Genomic DNA, 26,315 nt, shown 5'->3' on the forward strand with positions numbered 1-26,315 from the left:
ACATGGCTGAAGAAAAACATCAGACTACCACTTCAGGCAGTTGCTGAGCACTTGTCTTCCAGATTCAGTCTATGTAAGCTCATCGTTCTGTTGCTTTCATTGATTCCCATATCTGTGGGAACATCAGTCTGTGCAATATGTGAACCTTTATGTGGCTGTCTTTGGCCTTGGTGATGAGATACTTTTTGTGCTCTGAAACACTGTTTCAAAGGAAGCATGTTTCCCTTCACTTCATGCCATACGCTGATGTATTTCAGAGTTGTGTCTGAGTATTGGTAACTTGACTTTATTATTTTCATAATGTGCTCCAGGTAGAGTACTATGAAGAATCTGAAGCCCTCCTTCGGGATGGAGTTAGGTGAAAAGTTACAAGCATTTTTATTTAGTGTACTAATGTTGGCTGAATTTCTTTACTTTTAAAATAAGGCTCTGTCTGGCTTGTTCTTAACGTCATAATATTACAATCCTTAGAGAAGGAAACTTTAAGCTGCTTCATTGTGATGCTATCAAAAATATCTGAGAGAATTGTAAGAGTGCTAGGAACAGGAAGGAGGGAAAATCACCTGGGTGACTCACAGAAGCTAGGTGTATCCACATGTGCTGGGCATCATGAGCTTGGGGATCCCTCTCTAGAGAGCTGTATCTTGCACAACATGCTGGGACTTGGAGCTCCCAACCCATGCCTTATGGTTTGCTTCCTCAGCAGCACTGAACAGTTCTGTAACCTTTTTTTTTTTTTTTTTCTTTCATTGAATTCATTCCTTTATTTTTTCTGGAGGATCTCTGGTTTGTGTGTGTTGAACTTTAAAGAGCTGCTTTGTTTTATTGAGAAGCCACGCACTTTCATCATTGTACTTCAGCAGAGGGTTGAATTGCAGGTGTAGCAAAACCTGACGCTGTTTTGCATTTTATGTGCAAATAATTGGAATTAGGCTTTTTGTTTGTCTGTTGAAATCATCTGCTACATCTCTGTTTACCAGGTTTGTTTTATGCTTTCACAGCCATGCCCTACTTATATCAGCAATACAAAAGTAGTAAACGTTGATAATCTCAGATGAATTAGGTGTGAGGGAACACTAGATGCTTCATTATGTGAAGGATTTTATGCTAAATTTTCTCAAGTTTTGAAGTCCTTTCCATTTGATACGTATAACACACTGCAGGAAACATCTTGTCAAACAAATTTATCTGATGTATTATCTCAGCCAGAAGGAATGGGAAGCTGTATCTTGTAATATATTCTTGTTTCTTTTTAGCATCACATTATTGTAGCTAATATATTTACTGGCTCTCAGCTTGTGCAAACACATGAAGAATGTAAGAAAACCCAGACATCATGGTTTCTTTTAAGGGCTGGTTGGTTGAAATACTTTTTCTCTAACATGGTTTATGCACAATTTTATCCTGAGAGCAAGAGAAGTCAGTAGTATTTTATCTGATATCTTCATGCTTGTTGTTGAAATATTTTTTTATCTTGCAGTCCAGGAAACTTCTATGTAACTGAAACTAATAGTTGTGGGGAAGGAGGTTCCTAGTGTCTTCTACCAGCTTGAATTTAAAACTTCGTCAATAAATATTCACTGCATCAAGCATTAAAAACAAGGGGATATTTAACTAAATCACTTCATTAAGGTGTTAACTAATTAGACAAGTCACTTGAACAAAAACAAAAATATTTCAAAAAAAAAAAAACCCACAACCAAAACGATTGTAAGAAGTGAATCTTCTGCTCACGTTTCTTTACAAATATCTGTAACAGATGTAATTAAATATTGAGGGAGAGCTGTTGTATTATTGTGTTCTGATGCATTCTGTACACAGCTACTGAACCATGTAGCTTCTGAGTCAGAATGGAATCTTCTTTCTCAGTACATCTGCCTTATATGTATAGTTGGTGCCCCTCTGCTGAGGAGAGGAAGCCTTGTGAAGGTATTGAAAGCTCTTAGCTTGTTAGGTGTTTCTCCTGGGGCTACTTGTTTTCCTGCGTCATCAGGAGGTAGGGCTTCAGGATGTGCAGCTGAGAGGTTTACACAGACTTTTGCTTCTAATGTGCCAAAGTAGTTTTTTGTTTGTTTGTTTGTTTTTCCTTTTAACTGATAATACTGTTCTTAAAATATTGCATGCTCTTGCATCATGAGTTGAGTAAAAGGCTTTGAGCTAGGAGAAATGGGGAAGTTGGCAGGGCTGTACAAGATGATTACAACTTCAGAATCAGCTTCCTGCATTCTGAGCAGAAATATATTGAAGTCACCTTGTGGGGAAATTACAGTCCTTATCTCTCTGATCAAACTGCTGTGGAGAGAAGGGCACTGTATAAACATCATATTGTAACTTATCATCTGAGTTAGAATCTCACTCTGCTTTGTTGATTTGTATATTTAGAAATAGAGTTGGTATTGAAAACTTTATGAATGAGCAATATCTTGAGGAGACTTTGGTGTTGCTGGAACTCCTTTAACAATAATGGTTTATCTCACAAGGTAGATTGTGGTCTTCTGATACTTCACTGAAGTATTTGCTTCTGTTTTGTAGAATAATATCTGCCTTCCATTCCTTTTTACTTTTTTCTAGAGATCTGGCTAATGAAGTATCTCTGGTGACTTTATTCACCCTTTGTGTTACTTTCCAAACAGTAGACACGTACCTCTCAAAAGAATTTTAATTTGGACACTTGAGGAATCTCTGCCATAGCATGATTCCTCTGTGCTGATGAATGATTTACTGATCATTCTCCTGAGGTTGGGAGGAAAGAATTGAAGAAGTTTGTCGTTGCAAGTTGTTTTCCTGGTTTTCTCTAAGGTTGAGGGGTGGAAAAAGCTCACGCTGTGCTTTTCTTATGTTAATGGTGATATCTTATAAATATTAACTCTTAATTTATTTCTTTATTGCTGTTTACTGCATGTATGTCATATGAAGGAAGACTAAATAGTTAGTATCTTGTCTGCGCTGGTGGCACGTTACCTCATCTTATATTCTGATACTGATTAAAAATTTTAATATCTAAACTGTTCTTAATAGTTAGCTGATGTATAGAAATCTAGTGCTGGTAAAATGAAGTAACATGAAATCTTGACCTGTTCTTGGCTTTTTCTTCTTCTTTTTTTTTTTTTAATAGGTAAGTTCAGTTCTACGCTCTACGAGACGGGGGGCTGCGACATGTCACTTGTGAACTTTGAGCCAGCTGCAAGAAGAGCATCTAACATCTGGTGTGTGTGAAGGCCAGTCAAGAGTGGTGATTTTTGTCTTACTGCAACAAAATCTGTTATTTTAATTTTAAAAGGTTATTTATTATGAACTACAAAAAAAAGAAAAGTCTATATAAAATATTCTGTGTGTATTTTTACTTTTGAAACTTTGGTGATTTTTAAGAGAAGATGACAGTAATTGCATGCATAATCTCATCCATTTTAGCAAGTTTTGGAAAACAAAGATTAATGTTGGTTTAAGAGATAAGTGTCCAACTGAGAACTTGACAAATGTGTTTTTGATTGGCTTAACTGGGAGTCTTCCTTTATAGAATTTAACTTGGGTTTGGGGAAAGTAGGAAGCTATTAATAGTTACAGCTTATTTAAAAACGAACTTCCAATTGTGAAGCAAATGTAAACTGATAAGTTTGTTCTTAAGTTCATAGATGGCATGAAGCAATACAGGAAAATGTGAACATGCCTACAGTTTAAAAAAGAAAAAAGTTACTTACAGTGGAAATAGGCAGCTACATACTGGAAAGTTCATTTGCTGTTGGAAAGATAACGCTTCCTTTCTCTGAAGAGACAGGAGGCAGAAGAAAGGAAAACAAAACAAAACCTTGGCCTTAAAATCCACTTTACTACATGGAACTGCTCTGAACCTGTTACATCATGCTGAATGTTAAAAACTCCTGCCACGTGTAGGTGGAATAGCTTTTGGATTTATGGAGTAATGGATTTCAAAGCTTCCATCTTCAAATCTTTTCTAAGAAAGCGTGCAAATGCTTCTTGTAGGGTTGAACTTTGAAGAAAAAGTTCTGAATTCCTTGCACAAAGCTATCAATGCCTGCCTATATTGCTTGCATGTTCCAGATGCAATGGCTTTGCTGATGGCTGCTGTTGTGAAGCTGTACATGCTAATGAAAGGAACAATCTGGTCAAATCCAAATAACTGATTATCAGGATGATAGTTCAGTTTCAGTGAAATAAATTGGTAGCAAATATTATTTTTATGTTAAGGCAAGGAACTGAAAGGTACTTGTGTAAGTCTGATACCAGTCTTACAGCTGTGGAATTTACATGAAAAACGTACAGTCAAAAGCTATACAAAATCATGGGGGGGAAAGCAGTAGTTGGATATGGACTCTTAGAGCGAGAAGTTTCTCCTCCTCACTAACAAATGGAAATTGTGGAGTAATTTTGCTCATCGTGGCAGAGGTTTAAGTTTTGCTTAAAGTTCTGAAACAACTTAAGTCAGTATATTTGTGTTGAATGTGTACTACTATTGTCAGTTTTGGGACTTCATAAAACCAGTGTAATTATTAACAAACTTTAAACACCCAGGAGACACCTCACTATCTTAAGAGCTGGGTGTTTACACATCAGTATCTAACAGATTACAGAACATCTTTGTGTTTTTGTTTTTTTCTAAGACGAGTAATTTCCATCATGGTAATCTGTGTAGACAACTCATGGACTGCCTGGTCAAATCACGTGTTGAGAAAATTAAACTAAGAGTAAGGGTGAAGATTGATCCTGATCTGGTACAGATCCAAAATTGATCACACTATGCAAGACCATTAATCGTGATGGTTTATTTTCTTTCCTGATTATTTGTTAGGTCTATGCGAAGTGGATACGTGTATTTTAAATATGTGTTCTAAAGGAAAATCTAAAGGAAGACTTTTAGCTGAAGTTTACGAGTGGTCAGAATTAATTTAGGACACTGGTAAATTAGTGGCCTTTTGGAATCAAATGTAGTTTTATAATATGAAGTCTTTCCCCCTGTTCTTATAGTGACACGGACTCTCACGTATCGAGTTCTACCTCAGTTCACTTTTACCCACATGATCTAGTAAGTTTTTCTTATTTATTTTTAAAGCATGCAAAAAATCAGAAGACTTGACAGTTCTATTTATCTGATTAATCATTGTATGCAGTGGTTGGTTGTTTTAAGAAGGTTTTTTACTTGAGTTTCAGTGAATATAAACTGGTACAATTCAGCTGTCATTGTATATACGTACAAATTCATCTTTTTGGGTAGCACTTTAAATTGTAAACATAATTTTTTCCACTGATCTAAAGCATGGTAGTTTGAATCTAAATTGCTGTCCTGGTTTGGGATAGTCTGAGATGGGTCGTCCAGAGATCACTGGATGATGTGAACAAAGCTGTACTTCCTTCCACTGCAAAGATATACTGTGGCAGAAAGAAGAAATCTTGTGTTCTGAATGAAGGGAATGTTAGCAGTTTCCCTGAATGGAGTTTAGACATTTTTCATTGGAATCTGCTGTATAAAGTTTAATTCCAGTGGAAAGAGTGAATGTAAAAAGGCAGAAGCTTTTTCATACTGTGAGTGGCTTTGGAATTTCATAGTTTTCTGACCCCAACCTTTTATATTGTTGTCGAGTCCACATGTGTTTGTGCTTATAATTCTGAAATCTACTGCTTCAGTTTCTATACAAAGACACTGCAGGTGGTCATAATCCTTAAGATCATGATTCTTAAGCTAGGAAGATACAGTGAAGTATATTGAAGTATCTGATAACTTTTCAAGGGGAAAGAATATATTTTGTTTTCATGCTTGAGAAGAGGATGAGAAACCTCAATTTACACGACCATGCTTTTGATCAAGAATGTGGTCTTCACTTAGTGCCTGCTAGAACTTTCTTTGATTTCTAGCCCCTGACACATAACTGTCCACGTGGTTCCATTGGGTATATGTGTGGGAGTGCTTTTGTATAAGGCAAATTAACTATATATATATATATATATAAAACTATATATATATATACACACACACTATATATATATAAAAGCTGAGCCTGCATATCTAAAGGAGAACATCAACTGATTACTAATGTGAGAAATGATACATTAAATTGATTCTACCTTTTAAGAGATCAGCATTTTAAAAAACTGCCAAAGGAGCACCTGCTTTCTAACACAGCTCATCAGAAATGAGCTTTTAAATTCCTTCAGAAAGCGAATGTTCCTCCTTTGTTAGTTCTTGTTAGTATCTCTTTAGGAAGGAGAATCTGGCTGAGGGTAGTTATGATGTACTGATACTTAAAGGAATTAAGAAAAAAGCTACAAAAGCAAGAAGTTTTAATTGTAATATATAACTGTATAATGTCAGCACTTTAATTATTACTTGAGTATTTTAACTTTATTTTCTGCCTTAACAATTATTAACTGATTCATTAAGTGAAATTTAGTAGTAGTATTCGTAAAGGTCAGCGCATTAAGGAGTTTGGTGGCCTGTTGGTGTAAAAACTGAGTTAAACAGTAAGCATGTGCATAATAGCTTTTTTTTTTGGCTTTGAGTATTCTCCTTAGATTTTAGTACTACTGTGAATTCAAAAATATTCTGAAGTGACAGACTACAGAATACTGAGCAGCTATAGAGTCAATCTTAAGCAGTACTGGACCAGTTAGGGTTGAGCTTTTTTTTGTGTGTGTCTCAGTATATTCTGAGTGCAGTGAGTTTGACCACTGATGGCTGCACATGTGGCTTTGTCATGCAAAACCAACCATTCAGCATGGATGTGCATGCAGATTAGTTGACTGTAAGAAATGGACTATAATTTGTTTGAACTCAGAACTTTGTATTGTTCTTATATGCATTATTACTGCTCATGTATCAGTTTACTAGTCTTCAAATTAGAAGTTTTCAGAGTGAGTGGGATAATGTGCCTAGTACGTACATGCTTTGAAATAAGGCATATGCTAAAATGCTACAGTTGTGTTGTATGGGGAACTGTTATTGCCACTAGTGCTCTTCATTTGCTGTAATAAGGACAGGAAAAGTAAGTAAAAGTCACAGATCAAACTGTTTAAAATCTAATTTCTTAAAACTGAAACTAAATAATTGTAGGTTTTTTGATTTTGTTTTCAAGGCAGCATTCAATAGAATGCAGTAATGCATAAGAAACTTCTGTTAATACTGACTTTCTTTTAGCTTTCTCTTCCCCAGATCAGGTTGAACAGGCTGCTAACCATAGATACGGACCTTCTGGAGCAGCAAGATATTGACCTGAGCCCTGACCTTCAGGACCACTTGCAACCTCAAGAGGAAGCAGCTCAAAAAGTCAAGCAGTACTATCGTTTTTGGATACTGCCTAAGCTTTGGATTAGCATAAATTTTGATAGATTAACTCTTCTGGCTTTATTTGATAGGTGAGATCCTTGTATGTTACTAGACTTTAGAAATTAAAGATTAAAAATTGGAAATGAACTGTGAGCATTCCTTTTAGGAATGCTTTTACTGTACTGTGAAAGACGAAATAATAATACCAAATTAACTTTTTGTTTCTAATATAGCAAAAGCTATTCTTTATTTCTCCAGGAATGGTAGGAAAAGCCCTCTCAATTTTTGTGAGTGTGACAATGATATCTTAAGCAACAAATCTCTCACTGTTTGACTTTTTAGCATTAAACACAGATCAGTTTCTGAATAAACAAATTGGTAGGTGCTAGGACCTGGCATATATGGGTTTTATTTCAATGCGTAGACTATGTACATGATGTTCCAAAGCATTTTTCTAAAGAGTCATATAATATTGTAATCTGTTTTCCCTGCTCCATTTACCTAGTGAAATAAAATAAACATCAACCTCCATTTATCAGCTTTGGGGATATATCAAGTATTCACACTTTAGAAATGACCTTTCTTGAAGAATTCAGTACAGTGGTGTGGCTTTGTAGAGGTTGATTTCATAAGAAACTAATTGCTATCACTGGTATTTCCGGTAGCTTTTATCTTTGCTAAGAGTACTAAAATAATTTACACAAATTTGAATCTATTCTTAACTACTTTGCTACCAACAGTGTATCTTTTGTTAACTTCTTGCCTTTGCTGTTCTTTTCCACCTTATTTTTTAAACATAATTAGCCTTTAATACTTTTTTTCTTTCCCTTTCCTCATACAGGAATCGAGAGATCCTTGAAAACGTGTTAGCTGTCATCCTAGCTATTCTAGTTGCGTTTCTGGGCTCTGTACTTCTTATTGAGGGCTTTTTCAAGGATATCTGGGTCTTCCAGTTCTGCCTGGTTATAGCCAGTTGCCAGTACTCACTGTTGAAGGTATTTCGATTTCTATCTTCACTTTGTATATACAATAGAATTAATTTAGGTTGGATGTTGCAGGCTATTTGGAGTTGAGGAAAAACTGTGTGTTTATTGTTTTTAAAAATAAGTAAGCAAAATTCACCTTGGTGAGAAGTTTGATAGATGGTTATAGAGGATGATTTCACTAGAATAGTTCTGTGTGTTTGTTAAACAAGCCTTTATTTGTTGTACTCTTACTTTTTGTTTTCTGAAAGAGAAACAAAATCTTACTGGTTAAAAAGAAGCCAACAAACTAAACAAGATGGTTTAGAGTGTTTTTTTGTTTTTAAGTTGACGTACCTCAGTGCTTTCTTATTATGCAATTGCTCCTAAGCATGTTTTTAATCAGTTGAATTAGTATTTATTAGACGCTTTTATCAGGCAAGTGTTAATGATACATAAGGAATATTGAAATTAAGATAGATTCTTTCTTCCTTTGTGACAGAACTATTAAGGTGGAAAGGAGAAAGGGATAGGAAGAGATGAGTAAAATGTACTTAATGTAGAGTGGATAACTTCCCTCTTTTTGTTTTCAGAGCGTTCAGCCAGATTCTTCTTCCCCTCGACATGTAAGTCATAGGCATATACCTCTTTATTAACCCTGCAGATGTAAAATTTCTACAGAGAATTGATCTGCTTGATGTTACACCATTTCTCTTATATGATTTCTCATAAGGCACAAGAAGCTTATATTCTCTTAGTATGTGATAAGGGAATTTATGCTATATTTTTTCCCCCTACGCTTTTTGTTTGTTTTTAGCAAATCCTATTCTCCCTGTTTTATTACACAATTGTGGAATGGTTTGGGGTGGAAGGGACTTTAAGGATCATAGAATCAAAGAATGGCTTAGGTTGGAGGAGACCTTAGAGATCATCTAGTTATAATACCCCTGCCATAGGCAGGATTGCCAACCACCATATCAGGCTGCCCACGGTCCCATCCAACCTTGCCTTGAATGCTTCCAGAAATGGTGCTTCCACAGGTTCTTTTGGCAGCCTGTTCCAGTGTGTCACTGCCCTCTGAGGAAAAAATTTCTTCATAATATCTAACCTAAATCTCTCCTGAGTTTGAATCCATTCTGCTCTGTCCTGTCACAATCAGTGTTAAAAGCTAATTCCCCTCTTGGCTGTAAGCTCCTATTAAGTACTAGAAGGCTGCAATGAGGTCTCACCAGGGGCTTCTCCAAACTAAATAATCCCAGCTCCCTCAGCCTTAATTGATAGAGGTGCTCCAGCCCTATGTTCATCTTTGTAGCCCTCCTTTAGACCTGCTCCAGTGGCTTTGCATCCTTCCTGTACTGGAGGCTCCAGGCTTGGACACAGTAGACTAGATGGGACCTTACAAGGGCAGAATACAGGAGGACCATCACCTCCATCTCCCACTTGCACCTCTTCTGATGCAGCCCTGGATACTGCTGGCCTGCAAGAACGTGCTGATGGCTGTTATTCTGTTGGAATGACTAATTCCAATCCACTGCCACAGGCAGGAGCACCTTCCACATCTACATCAGCTTGCCTAGAGCTCCATCCAACCTGGCTTTGAACACCTTCAGGGATGGGGCATCCATAACTTGTCTGGGCAGCCATTGCCAGTGCTTCACCACCTTGAGTAAAAAATTTCCTCCTAACATCTAACCTATATCTTCTCTGTTTAAGTTTAAACCATTCTCCTTTGTCCTGTCACTACAGACTCTTGCAAAGAATTACTCTTCAGCTTCAAGGCAACTTGTGCTGTAGAACAATATAAGGATAAGTTGCTGGATGAATCTTTAGCATTCCAGTTAATAACAGTGAAAAATATTTTTAGCATTTTAATTTGTTGTTGTAGAATGAACTAGCAAAGCTTTGCAGATATGCTGTTTTAGCCTTGTAGATCATTCAGTTGTATTAGTGTGCTTACAGACTTTTTTGCCAGCTCTCCTAGGCTGAGTATGCAGTACTCTAGAAAGTATTAATTTGAGCATGGAAGTGTTAATGTACTAGTGCTGAACAATGTTTATATTTTAATGAGCATCATCTAGCTTGCCAAGGCAAAATACTTTTGTGAAATCCTAAGCAGTAAAGATACTGTAAAGCTTTATTCCTCTGAAGCACATCATTCATATTATTTTAGGAAGTAAGTTGTGTATTTTAATGGGTACGGAAGTGCTTTCACTTTCAGCAGGAGCAGTATCTGAGTAATAAGCTCAATTGATTTTTAGTCATAATATTGTTCTCTTGCTTATGAAGCTTTGGCAGAGTTTTTCTGACATTTGGTGTTGTGAGACACATAGTTTGAAATTCAGGTGAGAATAAGTGTAAAAATAACTGAGTCTAAGTATTTGTGTGATCATTATATAGATCAAAGCCACAAAAAAAGCATCTGTTTTTATCCCTGCAAGGCAATATTTTAAGGATTTTATGAAAAAAATTTGAGGTGACAACACATTGTAGGAGTAGTTGGTGAGCAAAAAGTAATTTTAATTTTCTGAAACTATAACAGAAAGGTTTAACAAAAAAAAAAAAAGTTTTCTAATCATGAAATATTTCTATTTTTTTAAACAGGGTCATAATCGTATAATAGCCTATAGTAGGCCTGTATATTTCTGTTTATGTTGTGGTCTTATTTGGCTGTTGGATTATGGCAGCAGAAACATATCTACAACGAGATTCAAGTTGTATGGAATGGCTTTCACCAACCCATTGCTGCTGCTGTCAGCCAGGGACTTAGTTATAGGTGAGTTGCTCTACACTTAATTTGATTTATTTACTTCATCATAGTGGAGCTACTTTATTCTTTATATGTTGAACCTTGTTGTGATGCTGTTGCACTGTCTCCTAACTGCAGTTTATTTATTTGGTTTTCTTTGGAAAAAGAAGCTTCAGCTTACTGATGTTTATAGGAAAACTGTTCCTTTCTATAGCTTTGCTCTCACAAACTGCAGAGCTGTCAGGTAAAATGGCGTCATAATTAAAAAGCTATAGAAATCTTTCTTATCTGATTTTTTCCATTTTCAGCCCTGAATTTGGGTGGTAGAAATGTTCACCTATTCCACAAATTAAACTTCATCAATTAGTCTAAATCTGTTCCAACAGCATTTTCTGTCCTCCTAAATGGTGCCCATTAGAGAGCATTTCTGTTGAGTTCTTCAAAAGCCATCAGAAGAAACAAGAAACTTCTGAATATTGGTCAATGTAACCTCTATATTCAGTCATGTCTGCGAGAAATGTAGTGTGCAGTACCTTAGATCTTAAACTGAAGTGTACATTAACATGCAGTATTTTTTATATATTCATCTCTTTTTCAACTTTTTTTTTCCCCTGTAGTGTTTACACTATGCTTCCCCATAGTATTCTTCATTGGTCTCCTGCCTCAGGTGAATACATTTGTGATGTATCTCTGTGAACAGCTGGATATTCATGTCTTTGGTGGCAATGGTGAGTGTCCACAACAGTGACAAAAACATTAGAATAGGCTAGTTAAAAAATGTAATGGTTGCACTATCTATATTCATGGCCTATGGAATACCAGTTGCATTTTTAAAGGGTTAAAGTTTTTCTGATTAATTATTGAGAAATAGAATTACTGTCCTAATTAGTCTGTTGAAGACTGTACTTCCTTTACTTGTTTCCATTGCAACATTAGCCGTTTGCATGTTAATGCCGTTGAATTAATGAAGACGTAAATGAAGCCAGAAAAATAATTTCTATCTTTTTTCTATCTAAGGGAAAATAGGTAAATTTGTGTGGGTTGGGATTTTAATATCAGAGGGGAGCTGAACTGACTTATTTAAACAACCTGAAGTCTTTCATATTCTAACCTAATTACATCATATCTTCCCCTATGATATTCAGCTACCACAAGCCTGCTTGCAGCACTTTACAGTTTCATCTGTAGTATTGTGGCAGTAGCGTTGTTGTATGGACTATGCTATGGTGCCCTGAAGGTAAGCAGAATTGCACACACAGTATAGGTTCGTGCTTTGAGTTTCATTTTTTTTTTTCCCTTTAATCTCAAATATGCAGAAAATGAGTTAGAAATATTAGTCTGATTTGGTAGGGTTTTATATTAGCTTAGCTTTTGTATCAATGAAACAGATGGAAAGTAGGAACAATGCAGACTTTGGCTTTTAAAAGGTGAGTGATTTGTTTATGTGCAACCAGGCTATTATTTGCCTAAAACACGACACTTACCTTCAGTTCTGTTCTGTATTAGTTCTTGAAACAATCACAGAGCTGTCTTGTTTCTTATAGAGTAGTCATGTGTTGATGTGTAAATGTCTAAAAAAGGGTTGTTCCTACATATTCTTTTCTGGTGATATAAGACATAAACAGCATTTTCAGATCTGTGTTTACTTGAAAAGAGAGCTGGGAAAGGGTTTCCAGTGTCAAAGTGAATGATGTATGCCTGCCTACACAAACAAGCAGCCTTTCCTTTCTTTAAATGCCATTGTGTTTTAAAGTATGATACAGGTTCTGTTTATGAGTTTCAGGTGTGTGAATGGTCCAAATGCTTTCAGTTTACAACTGATTGTGGAATGTGCTCCTTCAAATTCATCATTACCTGGTTCTTTTTCATTCTGCAGATAGTAAAAAGGTGTTGGACAAAATATTCCCATCACACCACAGAACTCTTAAGGAGTGTACGCTGTTAGAATTTCTAACCTGTAGTTAAATATCTAACAGTATTTTCCTACTGGAATTCCAGTTTCTTATTTGTGGGATTGTAGAGTGATTTATTTAGGTATTTCTATTCTTGTGTTATGATACATGGAGTTCTTATGTGGCAGATAAGTGTTAAACTTTGCCTCTTCCTTACTTACATTTCTTTTTTTTCTCCAGGATTCCTGGGATGGGCAGCATATTCCAGTTCTCTTCTCCATATTTTGTGGTTTATTAGTGGCAATGTCATATCATCTCAGCAGACAAAGTAGTGACCCTTCTGTGCTTTTGTAAGTGACTCTTTTTTAATCCTTTCTCAAGAAAGATGCAATTTTCAAAGGGATTTTTAGATACAGAATATTAAACTGACATAGGAATGATCAAAAATGGTATGATATTGGTTCAGTAATTAAAGTGTAATTTTCAAATCTTGCATCTGCTTTCTCCTCTGAAGGACAGCCTTTCTTTACAGCCAAAGTCTGATTCAGATGCTTTCTAATTTCCAGTCATGGCCAGCTTCCTGCTGGTACATCTGTGTAACAATGATTTGTAATGATTAAAGCGATGCTGAAAGAAATAGTTTAAGATGAAGCCTCATGGATTTTTCTTGGACTATACTTTTCTCAATTCATTACTGCATTTTCCTTTGAATGTATGATCAAAGAAAGAATTTAAACAAACCAGTAATAGTCTGTTAGTGCACCCATTCAAGATGAGGAAACAGGCTTGTTCTTCTGAATTGGAGTATATTGATCTGATGTTGAGAGTACTTGTCAGTTAGTACTTATGTATGTAAAACAAAATACTTCCAGTAGGAGAAACACTGCTTTCACAGAACAGCCAATAGAGGCTCAGTTGGCACATACATGGTTAGGCACTGCTTGAGCTTGGATTTAAATGTAGCTATAATGCTGGATGAATTTGAGCAGTAGTCTGAGTCACTTAACCAGAGACTCTTCTGTAGATGGAGAGATCAGAGATTCTTATCTGGGTGTTCATGCAGGGTCTTCTGAGAATTTATCAGTTGGATTTAAGTCAGGGAATTCTTTGTTCTCTAACTGATGTTTTCAGGCTGTGTCTGAACTTTGGAGCATGTGGAGTTTTTGTTAGTTACATGCTGAAGTTTAGTTTCATGACTACATGATCACAGTTTAGAAAATTCATCATTTGTCCAATTATTTGTTACCCAGTCCCTAGATAAATAACAGCTAGATTTATTCACACAGCAGTTTTAAGTTCTCTCCTTAGTGTTGATCTCTGTGTAGCTGGAGAACTGATGCTATGATAAAATGGAGATCTTGTTATAAACAAGCTTTTTTCCATGTGGCCTAATATACTAGGATTACTTTTTTTGTAATAAACTTGTAGTAAATAAATCTTCTGACTTTGTTACTCTTCTCAAAGCAGAGCAGTACATGCTTTTCAATGGGTTCTTTTTGTCTTTCTTCAAGCTCTTTAGTGCAATCAAAATTTTTTCCTAATTCTGAAGACAAAAACCCCGAGGATCCTCTGTCTGAAGTGAAAGATCCTTTACCTGAAAAGCTTAGAAATTCTGTGGTAAGTAGGCATTTTTTATCACTTTTTGATCACTTGTCTGAACACTTTATGTTGCTATCTTATGATAATTAGTACAGCATTGGTCTGGAGCAGTAAATAACAGACTTGGTCATCTTTCATACAAGTAAAATTTACCAAGTTGTGTAGGTCTTGGCTCAAGAGGATTAACAGCATCAACAGTCTTCAAGTACAGCTGACACAAAAGTGACAGGATGCAATGTGTGGAAACTGCAAACAGCAGAGAAACCACGGTCTTTGCAGTATTAGGATAGAAAATACTATGGGAGCTCTAACTCTGTAATATCTTTAGTTGCTGGGAGGGTGGGAGAGCTGAGGATGACCTTCAGTGTTTTTTAAAAAGTAGAATTTCTTGTATTGAAGGAAAAAAACCAAAACCTGTATCCCAAAAAGTTAAGACCTTGAAGCAATAATTGCTCTGCATAAGTATTTTTCTGGTTTTAGAGTAGTTAATCCTGTAATGCTTTTCTGTGTGTGTGTGTGTTTACAGTGGGAGCAAGTCTGAACTTGGAAGACTATGACTTCTAATGACCCTGAACCTATATCGCCCTCTTGTGACTAGCCTGATGCAAATCATTTTGTTGTTTTTTGTCCGTTCCCAACATGTAGCTTCTATTGCATTTTTATTTTTATTTTTATTTTTAGAAATAACATAAAATTCAAGCTCATTTGTAAGGGCTTTGTAAGGAAAATTCAAGGTCATTTGTAAATGGAAAATTAGGTTAGCCCCGTCAGCTTTTTTCTCTTCTATACAGAGGATCCCTGTAACGCTTAGTGGTCCAGAATGAGAGAGTATATCGAGTATATTGATTTTTTTTTTTTATTTATTTTTTTTTCTGTCCCGCTTGAAGTAGATATCTTTCCAGTTAACTTATTTGAACCAGTGCCCTTATGGAATTTCTTATATCTTCAATGGTAACTATTAACGCTGACATCATTGGAGATTCTTTTAATCAGTTTCACTATTACTGCTGATGCACACTGAGATTCTGAAGAGGACAACCAAAACTGATGTTTGCTAAAATTATTTTGTTTTGACTCCACAGAGTGAACGATTGCAGTCTGACCTGATTGTGTGTATAGTCATTGGCGTACTCTATTTTGCAATTCATGTCAGTACAGTATTTACAGTTCTACAGGTAAGGTGTTCCATCAAGTATGTGACTTGTTTTCTGTGTACAAATGTTTTAATGATATATAACACTTAGCAGAGCCATGGCATTACCAGAATGAACAGATTTAGATTATCCTTAAATATATAACGTGACAAGGACACAACAGATTGTTCTCACATTTCACCTTTGTATGTCAAATTATTTTTCCTTTTCTTTAAGCAGTTGGGTTTGTTGGTCTCTGTTTGCTGATGTTTCTGGTTTGTTTGCATTAGTCCCTGATACAAACTGCCTCTCTTAATCTGTCTCAATTACATTAGTGTAAAGAAAAATATAAGAGGTTTGATTATTAAAGTTTGAGAGGCTGAACGTTGACTCAGCAACTGTGTGCTGGTGTGGCAATAGACTGCAGGACAAGGGAGTACCCCTTTCCAGAAATGTTTGTTTTCAAGACTTCAAAGAACCTTTGAGTTTTAAGGTGTTTTTTGACTTGTCACGCTAGATAATGCTTCTGCTTTGGGTATCTTGCAAGTGTATGTATGCATCCTACTTGATGATGCTTACACGGCACAACATCCTGTACTTGAATTTAAGTAAAAGGCACTTGTCTAAAGCCATGCAGTTACTGAATTATTTTATTGTTTCTCAAATGAGTTTATCAGTTAGCTTATAGAAAGCCTTATTTCAGACAAGTGAATGTTTCTTGTACATATTTTAAAAGCATTTCACTCTCCCACTGCTGTACACAGTTAAAGTTAAAAGCTAATTTTAAATAACATGCATATAGGTAGCTTCAGTTGTTCAGATGCTTTATTTTCAGTGTTCTATTTAGGCAGGCGTACAAGGTTTTACTAAGGGAAATCTCTCTTCTATTGCATGTTTGGACATCAGCACTCTTCCTGAATTTTACATTCTTCCACATTTGAGAAACTTGGCTATATGGTATTTACTGTTGTGTAGTGAAATAGGCTTTGAAAGTAATTTCAATTTTACTGAAGTATATCAACTAATTCAAAGTGATATGAGATGTTACTGTGAAATATAGTCTTCAGACTATAAAAATATGGTAATATTTCCTAACTGAAGGTTTCTCATTCACCTTCTCCTTGAGGATATAAGATGTTTTATTTTTTTCTTATGTTTATACCTCCTTTATCCAACAGATGGAAATGTTAAATGGATTTGGTCTTTAGACGATAGTAGCTTTATTACTTATCTAATGAAATGCAGATGGGTAAGAAGTAATGGACTGCAAAGGAAGATTGTTGTATTATCTTTACTTTAAAATGCTTCTAAACCTAGAGAAAAATTCTTAGAAATAAAGTTTTTGTTCTTGGGCATTTCCTGTGTGATCTTTAAGTTGGCAGTACAGTTACTCATGAAGTATATCCCTAGATTACCATTATGTGAGCAACTGTCCAGGCGTTTGAGAAAGTGTTGCGTTATAATGTATGATTTATTTTTTTTTATTTCTTGACAATTTATTTACTTTTTATAAAACATGAGTCTTAATTTGTTCAATTCTTTCCTTCTTTAGCCTATTTTAAGCTATGTTCTCTATGCATTGGTGGGTACCGTAGGCTTTGTGACCCATTACGTTCTGCCTCAACTCCGAAAGCAACTTCCTTGGCATTGCTTTTCTCACCCACTGCTGAAAACCAAGGAATACTATCAGTTTGAAGTCCGAAGTAAGTATCACTAATGATACTTTTTCAGTTTGCAGTAGTTGCTGACCTACTTCAACTTCTTGCTTTATTATTGTCACCAGCAGAATATTTCTTGACGCCTGATTTAGTTACGTTTTAGTCACTCGCTTCCTCATACTTCAATTCTGTGGTGCTTTGAAGTGAATATGATACTATGTTGCATGTGCTGTATTATCACGTATTTTCAGAGCTGTCCCACTAAGATTCTGAAGATGAGTTTTTCTAAAAATTATTTAGGTGGTTGTTTCTTCAAGGTGCTAGTCTTTAAGTGCTTCAGGGAAGTGGATACAGTGAACTCTGTTGGAGATTGCATCTTAGCATAAATTTGATTCTTGTTATTCACATGTATAACAATTAATCTAACTGGGTACTTTTGATCTTTGTTTAATCATAAAGTGGCTTACATCAGGAATTCAGATTCCCTGAATCTGATTTATATCTGCAATCTGATCTTTTTATTATCTCCTAACAGATGCTGCGCATGTTATGTGGTTTGAGAAGCTTCACATTTGGCTCCTTTTTATAGAGAAGAATGTTATCTATCCACTGATAGTCCTCAATGAGCTTAGTAGCAGTGCTAAGAGTATTGCTAGTCCAAAGAAACTGGATACTGAGTAAGTAGAAAAGGTTATCAAGTAATCTAAGTATGTGTCATGGTGGGAATTGAAATAGTGAGTTATGGAATCAGTGGGAAGACAGCTAATGCTATCGCCTGAACACTACATTTTTCTTCATTAGAAAGCTTGTGTAGAAATGAGTCACCTTGTTGGCTTTAAACTAAATGGAATATTGCAGTTTTAAAATAGGAACCTACACAAAGAAAAATCATTCAAATCATAGTATATACTACTATAAAAATTGGAAATTGCAGAATTACGTAGCAGTGTGTTAGCAGAATTTCCTTGCTGATATGCAGTGTCTGTAATATGATTATTCAGAACGCAAATTCAAGATACTTAACATTATTTTTATAGTTTTCTGATCCAACAGTTACTATCTCTGAGGCTAAAGAAATAGATTTTTTTAAAAATATCGCTGTCATTATGTTACATTTCTCCCTGTATGATCTAGGTCAGTATAGTCATGCAGGAAAATAATGATAATTGGTATACAGTAGCATCCTATTGCTGATTAATCTAGAGCACTTCCAGCAATTTTGCATTGCAATATTGATAACCTAAATTTAAGGCTTGATTTCTGTGGAGAAAACGAGGATAGCTAATATTACTTAGCAAGGTTGATTTACAAATAATGTTAATCCTTTGGTTAGTAACCTCTAAAAGAAAAGTGAAAATGTCATTTGGAATAAGTAAATGCTCGCATACTTACCACCATGTGAGATTGACACTGCATGGGAACAGCAACTTAGGTGGTCTATAAAATCGCCTTTCAGGCAGCAAATAAGTGACTGTTCTCTGCAAATTTCTACACAGGTTGGGTGCTTTAATGATCACAATAGCTGGCTTGAAGTTACTGCGTTCGTCATTCAGTAGCCCAACGTGCCAGTACGTCACTGTTATTTTCACAGTGCTCTTCTTTACTTTTGATTACAAAAGTTTTACTGAGACCATGCTGCTAGATCTCTTCTTCATGTCCATACTCTTCAGCAAGGTAACTTTTAACTCTGTGTGTTTCAGGTCATCCAAAAGGGAAAACTGGTTGTACCCTTAACTGATAGCTCATCTTCAGATCGTTAGTCATGTTGGCACTTTTTTACAGTTCTTACAGCATATTGATTAGACTTCTTCTCAAAGCACTTTCTGTTTGCTTGAGACAGCATGCGAGTCTTTCTAAAAATCTCACGAGTTTATGTTAGTAGAACAATGTAGTGCATAATAATGTGACTTGCTTCATCACTGCATCCTTTTTGTAAGTCCAAAGGCTTCTTGTACACCAGCAAGAACCCTAGGGGGACCAGTAAACTCCTCAGGATGTTTATTGTACTCCAAAGTATGTTGATTTTCAGCAAAAATGCTTATTTATTTTTTTTTCCTTCTTTCCTACAGCTTTGGGAACTCTTTTATAAGTTGAGATTTGTATATACCTACATTGCTCCCTGGCAGATAACATGGGGATCTGCCTTTCATGCTTTTGCTCAGCCCTTTGCTGTGCCACGTATCCTTTGTAATTGCTGAATTTTGGGGGATGAGGGAAGGCATGTATTTATACATTCTGAATGTTGTAATGATTATGTATTATGAGATACAGCTCATGAATGAGCAGGTTTGTCCAGTGAACATTTATGAAAAACTGTGCACACTTTCTACCTTGCTACACTACTAAAAGCCTTACAGCAGCAGATAAAGTAGGAACAGAATTCTCACATGAGAAGCACTGGAATTAAACAACTGGGAAAATGACATAAATTTTGCTTTGATGCTCCATTCCTTTTTTCAAGAGTCACTAACCACGTGATTTCAGATTTTGAGTATTGTTTGTGTAGGCTGGATTGAATAGAGAGTTGATTTAGTATCACGTTAGACTTGGTGGTAATTATCTGAAAATTCTACAGCAAATACCGTTACCTATTTCTGCTTATAAAAGCAAAAATAATCCCTTTGACAACTGGAGAAACTGTAAAGATACTTTGCTGCACAAAATTTCTCAGAGACTGTTTTGGTTTTTTTTTGTTTTTCTTACTTGGTGTTGCTGTATACTTGTTGTTACAGAAGCCTGGTGAAAGTTTTTACTGCCTTGCTTTCCTTAATCTTGTTATCCTACAGATTCTGCAATGTTATTTGTCCAAGCAGCTGTGTCAGCATTCTTCTCTACTCCACTGAATCCTTTCCTGGGAAGTGCAATATTTATCACTTCTTATGCCAGACCTGTCAAATTCTGGGAAAGAGACTACAAGTAGGTGAAATAAGACCTTTAAAGAGCATGTCCTTTGTTTTCTTTAAACATGGAACTAAGGCTAAATGAGTGTTCAGCTTGAAGCGCTGCTATCTTATTTTCCCTGAAGAAGATTAGAGCTCTGATCTTTCTTAAGTAGCATAGCAATTGTTCTTATTCTAGCAGCATTTACATTAGCTTCTTAGATAATTTCTGAAAGGTATGCAATTTTGGTATTGTTCTTTAAGCATCAAAGTTATAGCTTAATAAAGTGCAATTGTATTCAAAACATAAGTTTATTTTAAAAGGACTGTTAGGAGAGTATGTTAACTATATTTGACTTTTCTTCATTGTTGTCCATTTCACAGCTAAAACTGGTCAACCTCAATATAAAATCCTAAAATCTCTGATGATCAAGATGCCATTAGAAGATTATTCATGTCAGATTACCTCCTTGTGTTTTATTACTGCAAAGTCCCCCAATTTTGACAGAATGTTAGCTATGCTGGTTAGTTGTTTAAGTGTAGTTGTCCCATGTAAAGCTTTGTGATACCTGGCTAAGAAAATAGCTACACTTAGATCTAAGGCTAAAGATTATTCTGTGACCGCATATTGCGTACGGGCTTCATTTGTGACCAAGTCATAATGCTATTATAGGCAGAAAATAGAATTGTAGAGTCACCAAGGTTGGAAAAGACTTCTAAGATCATCCACCTGTCACCAATGTTTCCCACCGAGCTGTGTCCCCCAGTGCAATGTGTAAATATTTCTACAAAGCTTTCGTGGATGGTGACTTCCATAGGCAGCCCATTCTAGCACTATTTCAGAAAAAAATGTTTTTCCTAACATCCAACCCAAACTTCTCCTGGTGCAACTTGAGGCCAGTCCTCTAGTCCTATTGCTAATTACAAGGGGAAAGTGCTGAAATCCACCTCAACACAGCATCCTTTCATGTAGTTGTAGAGAGCGATAAGGTCTCCTCGGAGCCTTAATCCCAGTTCCCTCAGTCACCCCTCATTAGACCTGTGCTCTAGACCCCTCAGCAGCATCATTGCCCTTGGTCCAGGGCCTCAATGTCTTTCTAGTAGTGAGGGACCCAAAACTGGACACGGTACTCAAGGTGTGGCCTAATTAGACCTGAGTACAGAGGGATATAAAATAGTTAAAGAGGAAAAAAGAAAATTTTGTAGAAATGTTTCACTGGGAATATTTTTATCAATTTCTGTTAATAGTAGTTTCTTCCTTTAGATTTTCTTGCAGTAATAAATTCCATTAAGAACACTTCATTTTAATTTCAGCACAAAGCGTGTGGATCACTCAAATACAAGATTGGCTTCGCAGCTTGATCGAAATCCAGGTAGCTTTCTTAGGCTGACTTGTTTTTATAATGTTTTTGTTATGTGCGTTCTAACACACTCACGAGGAACAAAGGTACAAATGTCTGTTTTTTTATAGGATTTGTGATCAGTTTGTCCTATGTTTTTTTTTTTTTTTTTTTTCCAAACCCCATTGGACCTTTGTCATCTCCTGTTATTTTTTCCTTCATCATCTCTCTCCTTACTTCGTTGTTTACTTTTCTATGCACTTTTGTTTCCTTCCTACCTTTGTGTATCTCTGCTTTGCTTTTTCTTCACCTGTAATCACAGCATTAAGTTGTTCTGCTTCTTTATTCTTAAGTAACCAAAAGCTAAACATTATTTGAGATGTCTCAATGTCATGGTGATGAGACCTATACAACAGTTGTTTCTGAGATACTTCCGTGCATGTTTGCTTTTGCACATTATTGTATGGAATAGACTGGTGAGACTTGCCAGAGCTAAACTGAAAGAATAACTTGGAAAACAGAGGAGAAAGGAAAAAATTTTGATCAAAAGAATTGAACTTCACTTAGCAGTTATTTGGAGTAGTTGTCCTAAGAGCTGGGGTAGGAGCAGAGGGCATGAAGTTGATAGCCTTGAAAAAATGCTGTTAAGAAAAATGTAAGACTCACTGTGGACTGATAATTGACTTTCCAGCTTGAGTTTTTCTGCAGTTGTAAGGATGATAACCAAAATTCAATCTTTCCCTAGGTTCAGATGATAACAATCTGAATTCAATCTTCTATGAACATTTAACCCGTTCCCTTCAGCACAGTCTATGTGGAGATTTGTTGTTGGGTCGATGGGGAAACTACAGTACTGGGGACTGCTTCATTCTTGCCTCTGACTACCTCAATGCACTAGTACACCTTATAGAGATAGGAAATGGCTTGGTCACCTTCCAGCTGAGAGGGCTTGAATTCAGAGGTGAGTGTGTTGCGCTTCTTTAACTTACTATACCACAAACCAGTCTTTTGATCTGAAAACTTCAGTTATTTTCTGTTCCATCCTATAAATTATCTGCTTTGAAAATTGAGCTTCAGGGCCTTCTTATACCCTCCAACCTGTGAGGAAAAATAACCCCTAACAGTTCTGATGCTAAGCCTCTCTTTACTTTTAATGCAATGTGGCTATGATAACTGATTCATAATGCTACCTGATTAGAATGTGTGATCCTACAGTGATAAATTAGACTATTCAAATCTGTTGTTACAGAAACATTAATTGGACACTAATGTGATTTGTAAATACTTGTAAATGCAAGTCGACATTAAAACAATTGTATGAAGCATTTAATTGTTTGTTTTGTTGTTTGTTTTTTTTTTAATTGCTTTCTCTTTCCTAAGGAACTTATTGTCAGCAAAGAGAAGTAGAGGCCATCACTGAAGGCGTAGAGGAAGATGAAGGTTTCTGTTGCTGTGAACCTGGTCACCTTCCTCACATGCTTTCCTTTAATGCTGCGTTTGGGCAGCGTTGGCTGGCTTGGGAGGTGCTTGTGACGAAGTATGTTCTGGAGGGTTATAGTATCACAGACAACAGTGCAGCATCTATGCTGCAAGTCTTTGATCTCCGGAAAATTCTCACCACTTATTATGTGAAGGTATGCGTCAAATAACTGTGAACTCTGGGGGAGCTAGGCTGGGTTATAGCTGGGGATGGGTTAGTGCCTTGAACTTCTAGTAGTTTTCATGGATGTGTTATGAATTATAGCTTTATAAACAGCTTCATCACAGGAGGCCAGAATTTACTGTACTGACAATTATTTGATATTTGGTTGTAAGAGCAGAAAAACAACCTAGAGAGAGGATGTTGTTTCCTGCTGAAACTGGACTAGAAACTGAAAGGCTAATTATCAAAATGTAGTAGCCATTGTAAATGAAATGGTAACTGGTACAATTCTCTTGGAAAGGGCCAAAGTCATCTCTTCATTTTATTTTTGTCTTACTTGAAAAAAGATCCTGTTAAATCTATGAGTTTTCTGTGTAGACCTTAGATCCCTTATGTGATCTGTTTCCCTATTTGTGATCTGTCATGAAAAATTTGAAGTCTGAATTTTTCTGATACATTCACACCAAAAGCTTTTCTCCAAATATGACTATATTAAGCTGACTCATCTTTAAATTTAGTATTTTAATTATTTAGAAATATACTATCCATGTTCGCTCAATAAACAGTTCCCATTTACATGTTTTTCTGCAGTTAGCCTGCCCCATCCCTTTTTCTTTCCTTTATTCCTTAAGTATGTGCTTTAAAAACTCTCAGGAGTCGTTGAAAATATTAACATACAGATCTGTATTGGTTTTTGTGCCACTGAATTGGTGCGTCTGGGAGCTAAGTAAACTATTGTGTATCATTTTTGTTCGCTATCAAGAAAATCTGTGAATGAGTTGAAAAATTTTAGATTAATATCTTTTATTGCAATGCTGATTGATGGATTTTTAACTACCATTTCAGGGAATCATCTATTATGTCACAACTTCCCCCAAGTTAGAGGAGTGGTTAGCTAATGAGACAATGCAGGAAGGACTGCGGTTGTGCACAGACCGCAATTACGTTGATGTAGACCCAACGTTTAACCCCAATATTGATGAAGATTATGACCACCGTCTAGCAGGAATCTCAAGAGAGAGTTTCTGTATGATTTATTTGAACTGGATAGAATATTGCTGCTCTCGAAGAGAAAAGGTAGGTATGAATATGTGAGGACAGGTATTCATTATTCAAGAATTGTCTCATTTTTTCCTTGTTGCCTTGAATTAGTTTTTTAATACTGATCTTTTAGAAATAAAAAATTGAAATGTTTTGTTTTGACGTTCTACTCTAGATGCATGAGTTTGAATAATTTCTGTAAGGAAGTGTGCAATGTGACCTGTCTGCTAATGCCTTTTCAATTAACAGCTTAAAAGAATCAGTTGAAATTTAGCCAACCATTTGTCTATGTAGAGAAGTGTGTTTATAGAATTGATGTCGCAAATTTAGGTGTCAGTGTTTACCAATCAACCCTAATATAATCTTGTTTTTTATAAGATTGCCAATTTAGTTAGTGATTATTATGTCTGATTTTTACAGATATGTAGAATACTTGTGGTGTTTTGTTTTTGTTTTTTTAAAGGAATTCATAGTGAAAGTCTGGATAGAGTAGCTGGTGGGGTAGATACACGCACAAGGCTTATGTACCTTTGTATGCATTTGGGTGTTTTATTCCTTAGAGCAGTGTTTTAATGTTGAATCTTTAATTCTGTTTACCTTTTCTTTTTTTTTTCTTTTTACTGTAAGCCACTGGATTCAAGTAAAGACTCACCCCTGGTTACACTGTGTTATGGGCTTTGTGTTCTGGGGCGGAGAGCATTGGGAACAGCTTCACATCATATGTCTAGGTAATAAAATCTTGTAAGCTCTACTTCCTCAGATTTCCTCTGAGATCCTAGATATTACATGCTGGATGAGTACCTCTTCAGGAAAGATGATGATAGTTAATTTCATCCTTAAACTGAGCAGATAAGCTGTGTGACGTGCCTTCATTATAACAGCCAGTAGAACATAACCAAAGAACAGCGCATGAGGGAAAACTGGAATTTGAGCATTTTGTTTTATAGAACAACTGAGAAGTGAGCATGCTGATGTGACTACGCTCTGCTGACAACCAATAGAAAGAACTCAAAACTGATTGAGTTCTGAAAGTAAAAACTATTTTACTTCAGTTTGGTGGAAACATTCTTCTGAGTACCAGTGAGCTTCTCCAAGAAGATCTTAGAGAGAGAGAGATATGCAGTCACAGGAGTGATCAGAGCATTTGATTGTTCCCTAGACTCCATTAGCTTAATAAAAGTAAATGATGCCACGAAGTATGAGTTATCAATCAAGACTTGATTTACTGCTAAAATATCCACAACTGAAGCTACATCTCCTTCTTGTTTGGTCCACTGAGGTGTTGTACTTCTCAAAAAGTCTTTTAATAATCTTCAGAGTAAAATCAGGCATTCCATAGTGCTCCTGTTCACTTGAGTCCATTGAGATACAATCTCCTGCCTATATAGATAATTCATCCTCACTTTAGTGCATGTAGGCACTCTGTGTCAAGACTTTACTTATACAAATGCTCGCTTGTATTTTCCCTTTTGTCTTCTCTCTTATTTATAGAGAAGAATGGTGTTGTCCCTTTACATACAGCTTTGTATCTTCTTACCTTATTAATTATATGGACAATTCTTTTTTCCCTCCACAGTAACCTGGAATCCTTCTTGTATGGCTTGCATGCCCTTTTTAAGGGCGACTTCCGTATATCTTCAATTAGGGATGAATGGATCTTTGCTGACATGGAATTGCTGAGAAAAGTAGTGGTTCCTGGAATACGAATGTCACTTAAACTACATCAGGTGAGGAACATCTTGTCCATAGTCATTGTCAAATCTTAATGCTGAGATACCAGATCCAAGTTTCCAGGAAAATGAGGGAGATCAAAATTAGAATGCGTAGCTTAAGAAAAAGAGGACACTAAAGGGGAAGGGGGTATGTGACAGAAGCAGACAACTGAAAATGGGTGAATATCCTGTCATGTCTTTCATCCCTAGATGCTCAGGGCCAGGCCAGATGGGTCTTTGAGCAACCTGGTCTGTCCTAGCCTATTACAGGAAGACTGGAACTGGGTGGTCTTAAAGGTCCCTTCCAAATAAAACTGTTCCACAGTTCTACAAGTATAGGGTAAAATTCAACTGAATAAATAATAGGCTGGTCCTTTCAATCATTCCTTTTTAGGTTAAAGGGAGCAAACCTTTCCTGAGGTGCAAGTTGTTTGC

General features: G+C 36.2%; 1 protein-coding gene across 9 annotated transcripts in view; it reads left to right on the forward strand.

Annotated features, from left to right (window-relative positions):
• PCNX1 (pecanex 1) overlaps nucleotides 1–26,315 on the forward strand; it is an 86,682-nt gene that overhangs the window by 46,471 nt on the left and 13,896 nt on the right. For 5 of the 9 annotated variants that reach the window (XM_072337144.1, XM_072337136.1, XM_072337137.1 and 2 more), the window contains 22 exons: nucleotides 3,116–3,206; nucleotides 4,984–5,041; nucleotides 7,148–7,365; nucleotides 8,118–8,271; nucleotides 8,832–8,864; nucleotides 10,840–11,011; nucleotides 11,602–11,712; nucleotides 12,130–12,221; nucleotides 13,117–13,226; nucleotides 14,388–14,493; nucleotides 15,558–15,650; nucleotides 17,161–17,311; nucleotides 17,802–17,943; nucleotides 18,763–18,940; nucleotides 19,336–19,444; nucleotides 20,053–20,182; nucleotides 21,460–21,518; nucleotides 22,231–22,446; nucleotides 22,866–23,119; nucleotides 23,974–24,204; nucleotides 24,796–24,896; nucleotides 25,745–25,895. In XM_072337144.1, coding sequence (XP_072193245.1) covers nucleotides 3,116–3,206; nucleotides 4,984–5,041; nucleotides 7,148–7,365; nucleotides 8,118–8,271; nucleotides 8,832–8,864; nucleotides 10,840–11,011; nucleotides 11,602–11,712; nucleotides 12,130–12,221; nucleotides 13,117–13,226; nucleotides 14,388–14,493; nucleotides 15,558–15,650; nucleotides 17,161–17,311; nucleotides 17,802–17,943; nucleotides 18,763–18,940; nucleotides 19,336–19,444; nucleotides 20,053–20,182; nucleotides 21,460–21,518; nucleotides 22,231–22,446; nucleotides 22,866–23,119; nucleotides 23,974–24,204; nucleotides 24,796–24,896; nucleotides 25,745–25,895 — 2,960 coding nt within the window. The remainder of the gene's footprint in view (nucleotides 1–3,115; nucleotides 3,207–4,983; nucleotides 5,042–7,147; nucleotides 7,366–8,117; nucleotides 8,272–8,831; nucleotides 8,865–10,839; nucleotides 11,012–11,601; nucleotides 11,713–12,129; nucleotides 12,222–13,116; nucleotides 13,227–14,387; nucleotides 14,494–15,557; nucleotides 15,651–17,160; nucleotides 17,312–17,801; nucleotides 17,944–18,762; nucleotides 18,941–19,335; nucleotides 19,445–20,052; nucleotides 20,183–21,459; nucleotides 21,519–22,230; nucleotides 22,447–22,865; nucleotides 23,120–23,973; nucleotides 24,205–24,795; nucleotides 24,897–25,744; nucleotides 25,896–26,315) is intronic. The other 4 variants (XM_072337138.1, XM_072337143.1, XM_072337140.1 and 1 more) reach the window with 3 other exon arrangements.

The sequence above is a fragment of the Excalfactoria chinensis genome, chromosome 5 (assembly GCF_039878825.1).
Source record: "Excalfactoria chinensis isolate bCotChi1 chromosome 5, bCotChi1.hap2, whole genome shotgun sequence".
Lineage (NCBI taxonomy): Eukaryota > Metazoa > Chordata > Aves > Galliformes > Phasianidae > Excalfactoria > Excalfactoria chinensis.